General features: G+C 31.7%; 1 protein-coding gene across 1 annotated transcript in view; it reads left to right on the forward strand.

Annotated features, from left to right (window-relative positions):
• The first annotated feature begins 573 nt into the window (after positions 1 to 573).
• Afg3l2 (AFG3 like matrix AAA peptidase subunit 2) overlaps positions 574 to 12,061 on the forward strand; it is a 58,803-nt gene continuing 47,315 nt past the window's right edge. Inside the window, exons 1-3 of the mRNA XM_075372524.1 lie at positions 574 to 799; positions 2,085 to 2,383; positions 4,551 to 4,715. Coding sequence (XP_075228639.1) covers positions 713 to 799; positions 2,085 to 2,383; positions 4,551 to 4,715 — 551 coding nt within the window. The 5' untranslated portion in view covers positions 574 to 712. The remainder of the gene's footprint in view (positions 800 to 2,084; positions 2,384 to 4,550; positions 4,716 to 12,061) is intronic.

A 12,061-nucleotide genomic window follows, 5' to 3' on the forward strand; every position in this document is an offset into this window, starting at 1 on the left:
TTAAACTTATAAAAATAGTAGTGAATTCAACCTTAAAGGACCTGCAATTTACAAGGCTTCTCCTTCTTATTAATTTAATTTGTAGTCATTTTTTGTTTACTGTCTAATTTTATCATTGTATTTTAGTTATGTCATTGAATAAATAATAAAATAACACCTGACATTATTATTAATAATAATGGTCTAATGAAGATGAAGAGTCGACTTGGGAGGAAATTTTACATAAGATATTAAAGTTAAATTAATATGCTGAATGAATGTCAGAATTCTCAATATTTGAAGAGTTGATAAAAATACTTAATCTATTTCATGTATTATAAGACACTTTGTTTCCAAGTACCTTTCTTTTTTCTTTATGTAAATTTTCTGTGGTTGAATTTGATTATTAATTCTGATTGTGAAGAGTATGACAGTATTTGGGTTATAAAACGTTTTATAAACAATATGAAGCAGGATTCAGTAAAAAAATATATTTTTTTAAAAGTGGTTTGAAGTTGTAAAGTTTTATCTGTTTCATCAAGAAGTGGTATGTTACTGACCAGTTATAGTTCCAGAACGAGTCGTTTGTGACTTTTTCGTGTTGTCCGGTGCTTTTGCTAAATCGAAGTGTGAGATTATGTAAAATTTGCTATTGTTGGAGTGTGTGTGTGAAAATGTTAATGTTGTCTTAATTTTATCTATAATTAAAATAATTTAATTTTGAACTTTAAAAATGGCTCATCGACTCATAATCGCTGCTAAGCGTATAGAAAGGCAATTAGTTAATGGCTTGAAAAGCGGTTCCATAGACACTTTTTTGGTACGTCCTTGCAGGTTATGTTATTTCATTTTCAAACTTGCTGTTTTTGTTAATATTTGCTTTTTTATTATTAATTGCTTAAAAAAAAATTGTTGAGCCCTATTCGTATTGAAATTGTGTTTTTATTTTATTAATTTAAATGAGAACTTGCGTTACTTTTTTCTAAGTTGCAACATGTTACGGTTTTCTATTGTTAAGAAGTTTAGAATTTTTTATATTCATTACTGTTATTTTTCACTTATTTGCATTTTAGTGTAACTTTGAATTTGGACTAAATTTTGATTTTCTCTGGAATATTTATTTCATTGACTATTGTAGCTTTAAAGTAAAAGATCATGACCCTTCAGTACCTCTTACTATTATACTTCTGTAATATATGCACCCGTTAAATGATTGGTAGGAAAAAATGATTCTATGTGAAGGGAATCGCTTGGTGTGCAAGTTATTATTTTTGGAGATACTGTATCAAAAGGAAGTTAGGTTAGGAGTTTTTCTTTTCCCTACTTTCAGATATCCTTTTGATAGTAAATGAATCTTTTTAGTATTAACATTAAATTTGTTTTAGTTAGTTGCAAACAGTGTCATTCCACTTGAATTTATTGAAAAAAAAAAAAAAATGTTATAATAAAAGGAGCTTTGGTATTACTTTTTCTTCAGATTTTTTGTTAATGAATTTTTGTTGTTCCTGTGAGAAGGAGTGTTATTGTTTTCTAATAATTTTGTAACTTTGATTATAGCGGTTACTTCACTTTTAAAAAATTATTGTAGAGGTCAAATTCTTTGTTAATGTAGCCAGCCCCTGATTTTTCAATAAATTATGTTACAGTAGGGAGAATACGGTTAAGAATATTATTATAGAATTAAGTTTTGTTCTCTGAAAAAAAGAAATGTGTGGAATGATTTATTAACTCTACATAGGATTATGGATTATGAGAATTGGAAATATCTACTATCTTCTTAAGGTGGTGGCTGTTTTATCAGCTTCAAGCTATAGAAAATTACAGTCACTAATAGGTAATTAAATATAGTGCTCTAAAAAATGAAATATATTTTTCATTTTATAAAAGATTACTTGATGATAATTTTTAATGGTTGGTAAATTAAAACCAGGTGGCTACTGGGAAAAACATTTTTTCTGGCATTACATCATCTTCGAAGGGTTGAGTGTAAATATTCGTATTTCAGTATCTGAGTGGGTATCTCGTGTTAATTGAAATAAATTGAAAGAACTCAAAATTATTTTTAATTTTAAGTTTGTTTAATTAATCTTTTTCTTACTTTTCAGTTAAAAAGAAATTTATCAGTATTTCAGCATACTCCTGGAGCACCAACATTAGAATTAGTATTTCAACAATGGCGACATTTTTGTGAAAAACCACCAAAAGGTTTTGAGAAGTATTTTAAACCAGGAAGTAAAGATTTTGGGAAGAAAACGAAATCAACCAGTGAATCTTCAAAAGATGCTCCTCCTCCGTCTTCTCCTCCTCCATCACAACCTTCAAAAGGCTCTTCGTCTTCACCATCGCCTTCACGTCAATCGCAGAAACAAGACAACTGGTCATTTGGCATGTTTGGGAGCTCAGGGTAAGTCATTTGTCATGTACATTTACATCTTGAGTAAGATAGTAAACTTTTGTAAGTCAGATGGAGTCCCTCTTTGGGGATGATCACCCTCTTTTCTTTACACTCCCTCTTTCGTTACACTTCATCCAATCTTCCACGGATAGTAGCTATGGGAGTTGTATTAACTGCTGTTCTAACTACATCTGGTAATTGCTGTTACTTTTGAGTAGCAACTTCTTATCATTGAGGTCAGTTGTCATGGGAAGTTTGCTTTTGAGACTATCTGGGTATAGTTGTCTCTTCCTGTGGGTTTGAACAGAAAGCTAAATCAATGGCTGAGAGTTAAACCTTACCTACTGAGTTAATGGGTTAAACCTACCTTGTATCTCCCAAATCTAAGTCATATTGTGTTCTATTATTAAATGTGTTAAGGTAATTCAGAGCAATTACTTAATCAGCTTCAATTATGTTCATACTTTAATATTTCATAGTAGGTATGCTTAGGATCAGGAAAACACAAGATCTAAATATTGGAAAGCAGGTTTTGACTGTGGGTGACCCAAAGCAGGTTTGGACAGCAGGTGGCTTGTGCAAGGTCAAAGTCTGTACAAGCTACGTTATCTGTACTCAAGACAATTAGCTATCAGTTTTGTGAGTTATTGAGACCTGTTTAGATGCTAATCCATTCTGTGGAAAGAGTTTAGGGTTAAGGTTAAACTTTTGTTGAGAGGAGATAAATTACCAAGGTATTACAATACATAACACCATCTTGTAGGACACTTGGCAAAATCTATGTTTTAATGGAAATATAGTCACTACAGAGAGAGACTACACCACATGTTCTGTGCTATTAGTCATGTTTATGATGAATCACTTTAAGAAGAGTGTTGTCTGTTGTTTTCAATGGCCGACTGCAATCCAACTTGATGACTGTTAAGAATAGTTTTTATAGTTTATTCCTCTCCTCAAAACTAATCTTAGGTTAATTCTAACCTTAACCCTAGCCGGCCTCCATGGTGCAAGTGGTAGCACCTTTCTTCAGAAGGTTCTGGGTTCGAGTCTCGGTCAGGCATGGCATGTATTTTCACATGCTACAAAATTGCCATTTTATCTCATCCTTAGAAACAATATCAAACATGGTACGGAGGTAAAAAAAACCTTATCTCTAACTCTCTACAGAACTTCAACCTTCTTTTCTACATGTAGAGCTTCTGTTTTCCTGATCCTAAGAGCATATCGATTATGGTATATTAAAGTACAAACAAGATTGAAGGTGATCAAGCAATTGTTCAGAATTACTTGTGTTAATTTGTCACAATGTTTATGGTTGATAATGAGTTATGTTCTTTGATGTTATATTGAATTTGAATCCACTGTTACTGTCTGTATACTGTTATTTTTTATTTTTATTTCAGATGGTTGGTATCTATATGTTGCATACATACATGTGTATATATACAGATATTTACAGCAACTCATAACCTTTTCTTTAAATTAATAGAACTGCATGTATTCATAATCACATTTAAATATTAGGTTTAGTAGTTTTATAAAGATAAACCACAGTATTTAGTATATTTCTTAAATTGGTTAGGGGTTAATTACTTGGGGGTTTTGGAATGGTGATATGTAATAGCATATTTGACTGAGTATATATAGTTTATTTGAAGACACTAAGCTGCTTATTTGTTTATTCTCTCTCTAGTAACTACAGGCAATACCTAATTACAACTACCCTATTTTTATTTCATGATAAGAAATAAAATGTATAATATGTAATAAAACAACTTATGTAGTAATCAACTTCCTTAATGGAGTGATCCCAACCTCCTCTTCATATCTAAATTTTCTTATTAAGCCTAGCATGGAATGCTTGTTATACTTGAATAATAGTTTGTGTTTTCAGGAGTGATTGTTCTCTAATGTCAGTTATTAAGTTATATTTATTTGGTTACGGCTTTATTCTAATTTTTATTTGTTATGCCATCTTTTTTTTTTATAAGAGTGGAAATTTCCCTGATTTTTAGTTTCGCACTAACTTATGTAGTTATTTTCTAGTGAATATAATTGATTTTTTTTTATGTGATTAATATTGAAATATTGTATTTGTTGTACATGTTTCTGCAGACAAAATCATTAATGTTTCTGTGAGGATTTCATAATTAGTATTTGTCTTTTATTGTTTTAGTGGTTCAAGAGGGAGTGGAGGAGGTGCTAAGCCACTTTCAAGTAGTGATGGCGAAAAAGAAAAATGGTTAATATTTGGTTTGCTAGGAGCAGTAGCTGTAGTTGCTACTCTTGCATTTTTTGAAATGGGTTATAAAGAAATTGCTTGGAAAGAATTTGTGAATAAGTAAGTAGCTTTACCTTTTCTTTTTTTTTTTTATTACTTTTGAATTGATTCATTTATGAGTTTTTTTTTAAAGATACTGTTGCTCATTGATAAGTGATGCTTGTATGGTTGTTTTTCTGACTGATTATGATAGTTTTAAACCAGTAAATGCTAAATGACTAACTTTAATTGACTATTTCCTGATAGAGAAAGAATCAAGGAGGGGATTAATGGATGTAGAGTCTGCCCTGGGATAAGCATTTGGTGTTGACTTCAGATTAGTGAAGTAAAAGTGAGGATAAGAGGGTTTGTGAGGTGATGGAATGTAGAGTCAAAAGATTAAAATTATGGATCTGAGGGATGTGAAAGAAATGGATAACCTTAAGAAAAACATAAAACATTCCAAGGAGTGAGGTAGGAGAAGTGGTGAAGGAATGGAAATAGTTTATAGCTACCATTGTAAAATGTGCTGCAGAACTTATTCCACCTTTCCTGAAGAAACAAAGGTATCAAGAAGCAAAGAGGAATTGCAAGAAAAGAAGGTAGTAAAGATTGAGATGTTGGAGAGAGTTTGTAAATGAATTGGAAGCGGTTATTTGTAGTAGAAAGAAAAAATTGTTGGCCTGGAGAAGAAAAGGTAAAATGAAAATGATATTTTGCAATGTTGATAAACAACATGGTCAGGAAAGTGGAGGAGGATATTAGTGATAGATGGAGAGAGTATTTTATGAATTGTTGATTATTGATTGGGGGTAGCCTAATGGTGAACACAATGGAGAAGATGGATCAGAAGGGGATGGGGTTGAAGGAAGGAAGTATAAATTGTTATACTAACAAGGAAGTAAAACAATTGTGTTGTACTTCCTCTCTCAATTGTTATACCCTCTGTACTTGAGAGAGTTGTAATGGGTATGAAATTGGGGAAAGTTGCTGGCTATGATGAGGTGGCAGTAGAGATGATAGAGGGTGGTGTCCTAACAATTGATTGGCTGTACAGAGTGTTTAGAGCAGTACAGAATGAAAGAAGAGTGCAGAATGATTGGTGTAAAGAAGAAATTGTACCACTGTACAAGAAAGGGATAAGAAGGTATGCAGAAATTATAGAGAAGTGACACTGATATCCCGCATTCTGCCAAAATATTCATAAGAATTTCTTAAAAAAGAGTAACAGGGAAGTTTGAAATTATATTAGAAGAGGAACAGAATAGTTTCAGAAAGACTGTTCAACCACGGATTTGATGTTTGCAATGAGGCAAAGGATGGAAGTGTTCGGAATATGAGAAGGATTTGGTCATGACATAGATATTGAAAAGGTCTATGACAGTGCCTGAGATCAGTAGTCAGGAAATCACTTCAAAATAAAGGGCTAATAGAGATGGTGTTGGCTATGTATGGGGATTGTTGGGGAAGAATGAGAACCAAAGTGGGAACATCTTAGTGGTTTAATATTAAAACTGGGCTAAGACAAGGGAGTGTACTGTCAATGCTTCTGTTTATAATAGTCATGGATGAGATTCACAAGAAGGTAAAGAAAGTGCTGAGAGAAAGGGGACAGAAGGAGAAAGCATGTTTATTTGCAGATGATGTTGTAGTGTTGGGAGAAATGGAACAGGAGATCCAAGAACAAATAAATGTGTGGAACACGGAAATTGAAAAGAGGGGAATGAGGTTAAATAGGAAAAAAGTAAGACTATGGTTATGAGTTGAAGGGAGAGAGTTGGAAGAGGTGTTATTAAAGTGGATGAAGAAAATCTTGAAGTATTGAAGAGTTTTGTGTATTTGGGGAGTGAGATGGAGAAGAACAGAAGATTGGAGGTGGAAGTGAGTAGGAGAATAAGACATGAAGTAGGTTTTTTCTAGCAGTAAAAAGTTTGATATGGGATAGAGATGTCCCCAAGAAATGTAAAGAAATTATGTTCAAAACATATTATGAACCGATCCTAACATATAGAGCAAACACATGGGTGTTGAAAAGTAGGGAGGAATCAAGAATCGAAGCTGCAGAGATGAAATTTTTTATCTGTAAGTAAGGAAGGATAGACAGGAATGAAGTAGTAAGGTCAATTGTTGGGATGAGTAAAATGTCTTGAAAGGATCGAAAGGAATAGATTGAAATGGATTGGACATGTAATTAGAATGGAAAATTAGACGGTGGCAAAGAGAGAGTGTGTGGAACTGTAGCATGAGAAGTGACAGAGAGGAAGACCATGAAAAAGATGGGTGGATAAGGTGAAGGAAGATATAGGGAAGGGAATAGAAGATGGTGTTGCGAGAGAAAATATGGAAGAATAGAGAAAAATGGAGGTTGTTTCTGATTGGCCCCACCCAGCTTTGTGTTGGATAAAGGGAAGAAGAAGAAGAAGAAGAAATGCTAAATGCTTCTTTCAAAAAGATAATTTACTTTAGGTATATTTAATTGAGAAAAATTCTTTTAGCTGGTATAATTTTTTTTTAAATTTAATAGTGGCAAATGTCATATCTGTGATTTTAGTAATTGGCTGTAAGTAATAGATAGTTATTGAAATTATAGTACCGGAGCTAGATTCAATTGCAATTTTTGCCCTTAATGTTTATGTTTACCACCAGTGCTTGTTTTATAATAATATTACACAGTATAATTTCCCATTTAGAATACGTGTTGATAATTTTGTTTAAAGAAAAACTTTTTTGTGTGTATCTTTGAAAATCACTAAAAATTGGACGTTTTGTACTTATGTTTATCTTCTCAGTTGTGGTTGTTCTTTATTTATTTTATTTTAGTTAATTTTTAATTTTAGTATGTTTCAGATATAGTTTTGCATGTTGTGTATATTTATTGTTTTTAGTGAAGATTGTCAGTATTATTTGTGAAGATAAATTGAAAATGTTGTGGTCAGTGAAAACGGAAAATGTAGATAACCTCTGCATAATATTAACAGTTAGGAGCACAATTAATAATTTTGAATGTTTTTGTTCCTTCCCTATATCCAAATTACATTAATTAGAGTATAATTACAGTATATATTAATACTGCAACAGTATACAGTATTAATATATAGTATAGTGTTGTTTTCACATTCATTCCTTATACCCAACAATTTTGACTTTTCTTTGCTTAGTTGTGGTGCTATGAATTTATGTGTAGTTTGATACACATGGAAAATTTATTTATTTTTATAATAATGTTTTTAAAATTTAAAGCAATTTTGTTATCTTTGAGTAAGTTTTATTTTGAAAGTTGTATCAGGGTCCAATATAAAAAATTAGATTTATTTATAGAAAAGTAAAATTATCTTTATAATAAGTAACACATCTTTCAGTTGTTGTTGAAAGTAATGACATTTCTTTAATTTAAAAATTTATTAGTCAAAAACTGTAGCAAATATGTTTTACAAGTGAAAATTATTTATTTGGTAGATCATGTCTGTCTGCTTCATCTGCAGATGTCCTCATTTCAAGATGTAAAATAGTATACACCTGCAAATTTTTCAATTTCTTATGTTAAAAAAGTTACCAAACCGTCATATTAAAAAAGAAATGATGTTCAACTGCTACAGAATTTAGCAGAGAAATGCTAAGAAGATAGCAGAATGAACTTCAATATCATTCCTTTTAAGTGCAATTTGCTCATCAGTTTTTTCTTTTTAAATAAATAGTGCTTGTTGATGTTGACTAACTTGATGCTGTAAATTTAAAATTGATTTGTTGTAAACTTAATATATAGTTACAGCTTTACAGACCCATTAATTATTTAGTGATCTGCTAAATTATATTTTTTTAATTTTATCTGGTATGTTTATAAAGCTGTATCTGTCGCTTAGCATGGTTGTTTTATTATTATAGTAATAATCGTGCAAAGGTCCCAGGTTTGAGTCCTGATCAGGCATAGCATTATTTACCTCAAAAAATTGTTATATTCTTTACTTAAATGTTGTTACATTTGCATAAAGAATTAGGATATGTATGTCTGATCAGATAAAAATTTGTGATCAAATATAAATTAGTAAAACAATTTTTTACTATATAGGAGTGTTATGTATTTGGGTAGGGTAGTCCGTTTTTGGCTACACAATAATATCACAACTTGCTCAACCAAACAGATTTTTGGTAGAGCAATTTACTAATTGCAGTAAGAAATAGCTATTATTTTTATTGTACTGGAGTAGTCAGATGGTAAAGCAATTAAAAAACAAGTATAGAAAATTAAAAGAAATAAAATATCTTTTATATCAATGATAGACATCTTCTACATTGTTAAGATGTAGAAACTATGTCATGTTGTACTTAGAATAGTGCACATCTGTTTTCTTATACTTTCATCATCGATAACTTCTGCATAGTATATCAGGAAATTAGTAAAAGTTTTTTGTTTGTCTAATTATTTTTTTAAACTGAATGTTTTTTCAAAGTTGAGTAACGAATACATGTCTACTCCTTTATGTGACACTTTGATTAAAAATTTTTACCCTCTTCTGTTATACAATACTTCTCTTGTGTTATGGAAATTTTCAAGAGGTTCACTGGGGGCACAAAGCTACTTAAGTTGTAAAAATTTGATGTAAAAGAACGTAAATTTAACAAATCTTGTGAATTTTGTAATCAGTTTTTTGTTCCAATTTATCATAGGAGATGTACCTAGATGGTCATCATTATGAACATATAATCTTCTTTTATTAAATATCAAATGTAATTATCTAATTCTGCTTATACAGAATATCAGTAAGTAACAGACTAAATAATAATAATAAAAATTAAAAAAAAAGTATGACCAAACAAGGTTATGTATTTTCAAAGTAATCCTCTCTGATCTACAACATTTATATCTTTTGTAAACTCCTTTTCTAGTTCTGCTTTCAGTATTTGGTCTTTATTGTCTTTGTTGTTCTGTATCAAGTTCCTTTTTTGGGGTCTTCTGATTTCAGTAAAGTAATCTGGAAAAGCCAAATCTGAAGAATGAGGTGGGTACTTGATGACTATATACCCTTTTGGGTCAGAAAATCCCAGATGTTTGTAGCAAAATGGGTGGGTTCATTGTCACACAACAGCAAGAAGTTTTTGGGTTCAAATAGTTGTGTCTCACTTAACTGGTTTGATAACACATCCTCTGTTTAAATTCTTTTAAGAACTTTTTTATGACTATAGTTCTTTGAGAAATAAATTCTTGTTAATTAATTCCTCTGATATCAAGGAAGATAATCAGCATGATTTTCACTTATGATTTTTCACAAGGGCAAGGAGAGGATGTTTAATGCTGAGCTGTATAGGTTTTTCTGTGGATTGCATAGAAACATACAGCTTTCATTACCAATAGCAGTTGTACTCAAAAATGTTGAATCATTGTCAGCATGCACCAATCTCAGCTCTTTACCTTGTTCCAACACCTTTCCTAGTTGCAAAACTCAATGAATGTGACACAAAACAGAAATAATTCTTTTCTTGGCATTGTTTTTTTGAAACTCGCACACAGAGTTCTTATTAACAATTGTTTATCTAGTAAACCTTTTTAAGTTTATTGATGCAAATGAACAATTTTTCTTACTTTTTCTAATTTTTGTGTTAAGATGTCCATCAGATGACCAGGTTGAGAATCATCAAACAGTTAGTGCTTGCTTTCTGAAAATGAGAAAACCGTTTAAATACTCAGCTATAACAAACATTCATTACCATAAACCTTTTTAAAATTATTGAACATCTCTGAAGAGCTTTTTCCTAATTTAAAATTAAATTTGGTTACTTGTCTTTGCTCATTTTTAATTTTTTGATGATAGACAACAAAGTACTGCTACTACTTTTGTTATAAATAATTAATTAATTTCCTTCCATCGGTTTTGATTTGCATTCATTAGAAAAAATACACTAGCCAATCAAACTGTGTGCTACTAACCTTTCTCATGTCAATACTTAATGTAGAGGACAAATGTAATCTATTTATTTATTTGTAAACTTTATACTTCACCATATTCAATTTTATATCATTCACTTTCCACTATCATAAACTTCTCTGATTTGCTTGTGATCACCTGTAGGGTATATGTAGAAATTCAGTTATTTAAATAATGCCCCAAAATTTCTGTTTGATTTTATATTTTTTCCATTTCAATATTGAATTGTTTTTTGAACTTCACATATTTAATTTCAAATGTTTTGTGAAACAGTTGCTGTTGTGACAAAATTGTTGCTATCATGGTGTAAGAGGGCAAGTCAAAAATTATCTACACTTTGCCATAACACACCTTCAAGTTTGTCACACTGTATTCTGTGCACGCGTGCTTAGAGATGGTACTACTGCAGTCACACGTGCAAAATTTGATCCTGACTGCATAATTTGCCTCCTGGTTATTACAGTGTAGACATGTTCGCTCTGCTAGCAGTCTACAACCAGGAGGAACAGCTTGCTTTGATCCAATTTCTCTGGTCGGAGGGTGTGGAAATGGCTGAAAGTCATAGTAGACTTTTATTACAATATGGAGTTAGTGATTTATCATGTAAAAGTGTATTTTGTGGATCAAGAAGTTAAAAAGTGTGGCCGGATAAGTATGATGCATAAAGAGGGTATAGGACACACATTAACCTCCACCAAGGACGATAAGATACAGCAAGCTCAAGAAATTGTTCTGGTGAAAATAGGTGAGTTACCATCATTGAGGTAGCATCTTCTTTGAACATCAGCCATGGTTCTGTTCATCAAATCATCCTCGACAAGATCGGCTTTAAAGTCTATTGCCAAAACAAGTTTTGTTTCAAGACAATGTCTGCGCATGGCTCGTGGTGCGCCACACCGTTCAAACCATTAACAAGTTGAATTTTGAGGTGGTACTGGAATTCCTACAGTCCAGATCTGGCTCCCTCTGACTTTAATCTGTTTGGGTTGCATAAGGATGCTTTGTGAGGTTGTTGATTTTCCAGACTTAGATACACAGGAAATCTCTGCAAAAGTGGCTTCGTGACCAACCAAAAACCTTTTTGGAAAAAATATGCAAGCTTGTGGTCCTTTGGACCAAGAACATTGACAAGGTATTGATAATGTAGAAAAATGATGTACATGTTGGATTCCTACCTTTTTGTAAATAAATTGTAGAACGGAAAGTGTAGATAGTTTTTGACTTAACCTTGTATTTAGAAAAGTATCACTGGTCTGCATAATTTTGTCTGACGAGTACCAATAGATGTTCTAGAGCATTGTAAATATGATGGAACCAAATGAGTTAACTCAAAGGGTAATGTTGCTACTGTTGTGCAGGTTCAGACATGTACAAATGTGATCTAGTGTAGCACACATTCATCAGAATGATGCCAGTTATGAGATAGTGAACCAGTAAACACGTCATTATGAGTGCTTTGTGTGTCTGAATTATTATTTATTACATATTTACAACTTTATTTCTTTT

Source organism: Lycorma delicatula, chromosome 8 (genome assembly GCF_047948215.1).
Source record: "Lycorma delicatula isolate Av1 chromosome 8, ASM4794821v1, whole genome shotgun sequence".
NCBI classification, from domain to species: Eukaryota; Metazoa; Arthropoda; class Insecta; order Hemiptera; family Fulgoridae; genus Lycorma; species Lycorma delicatula.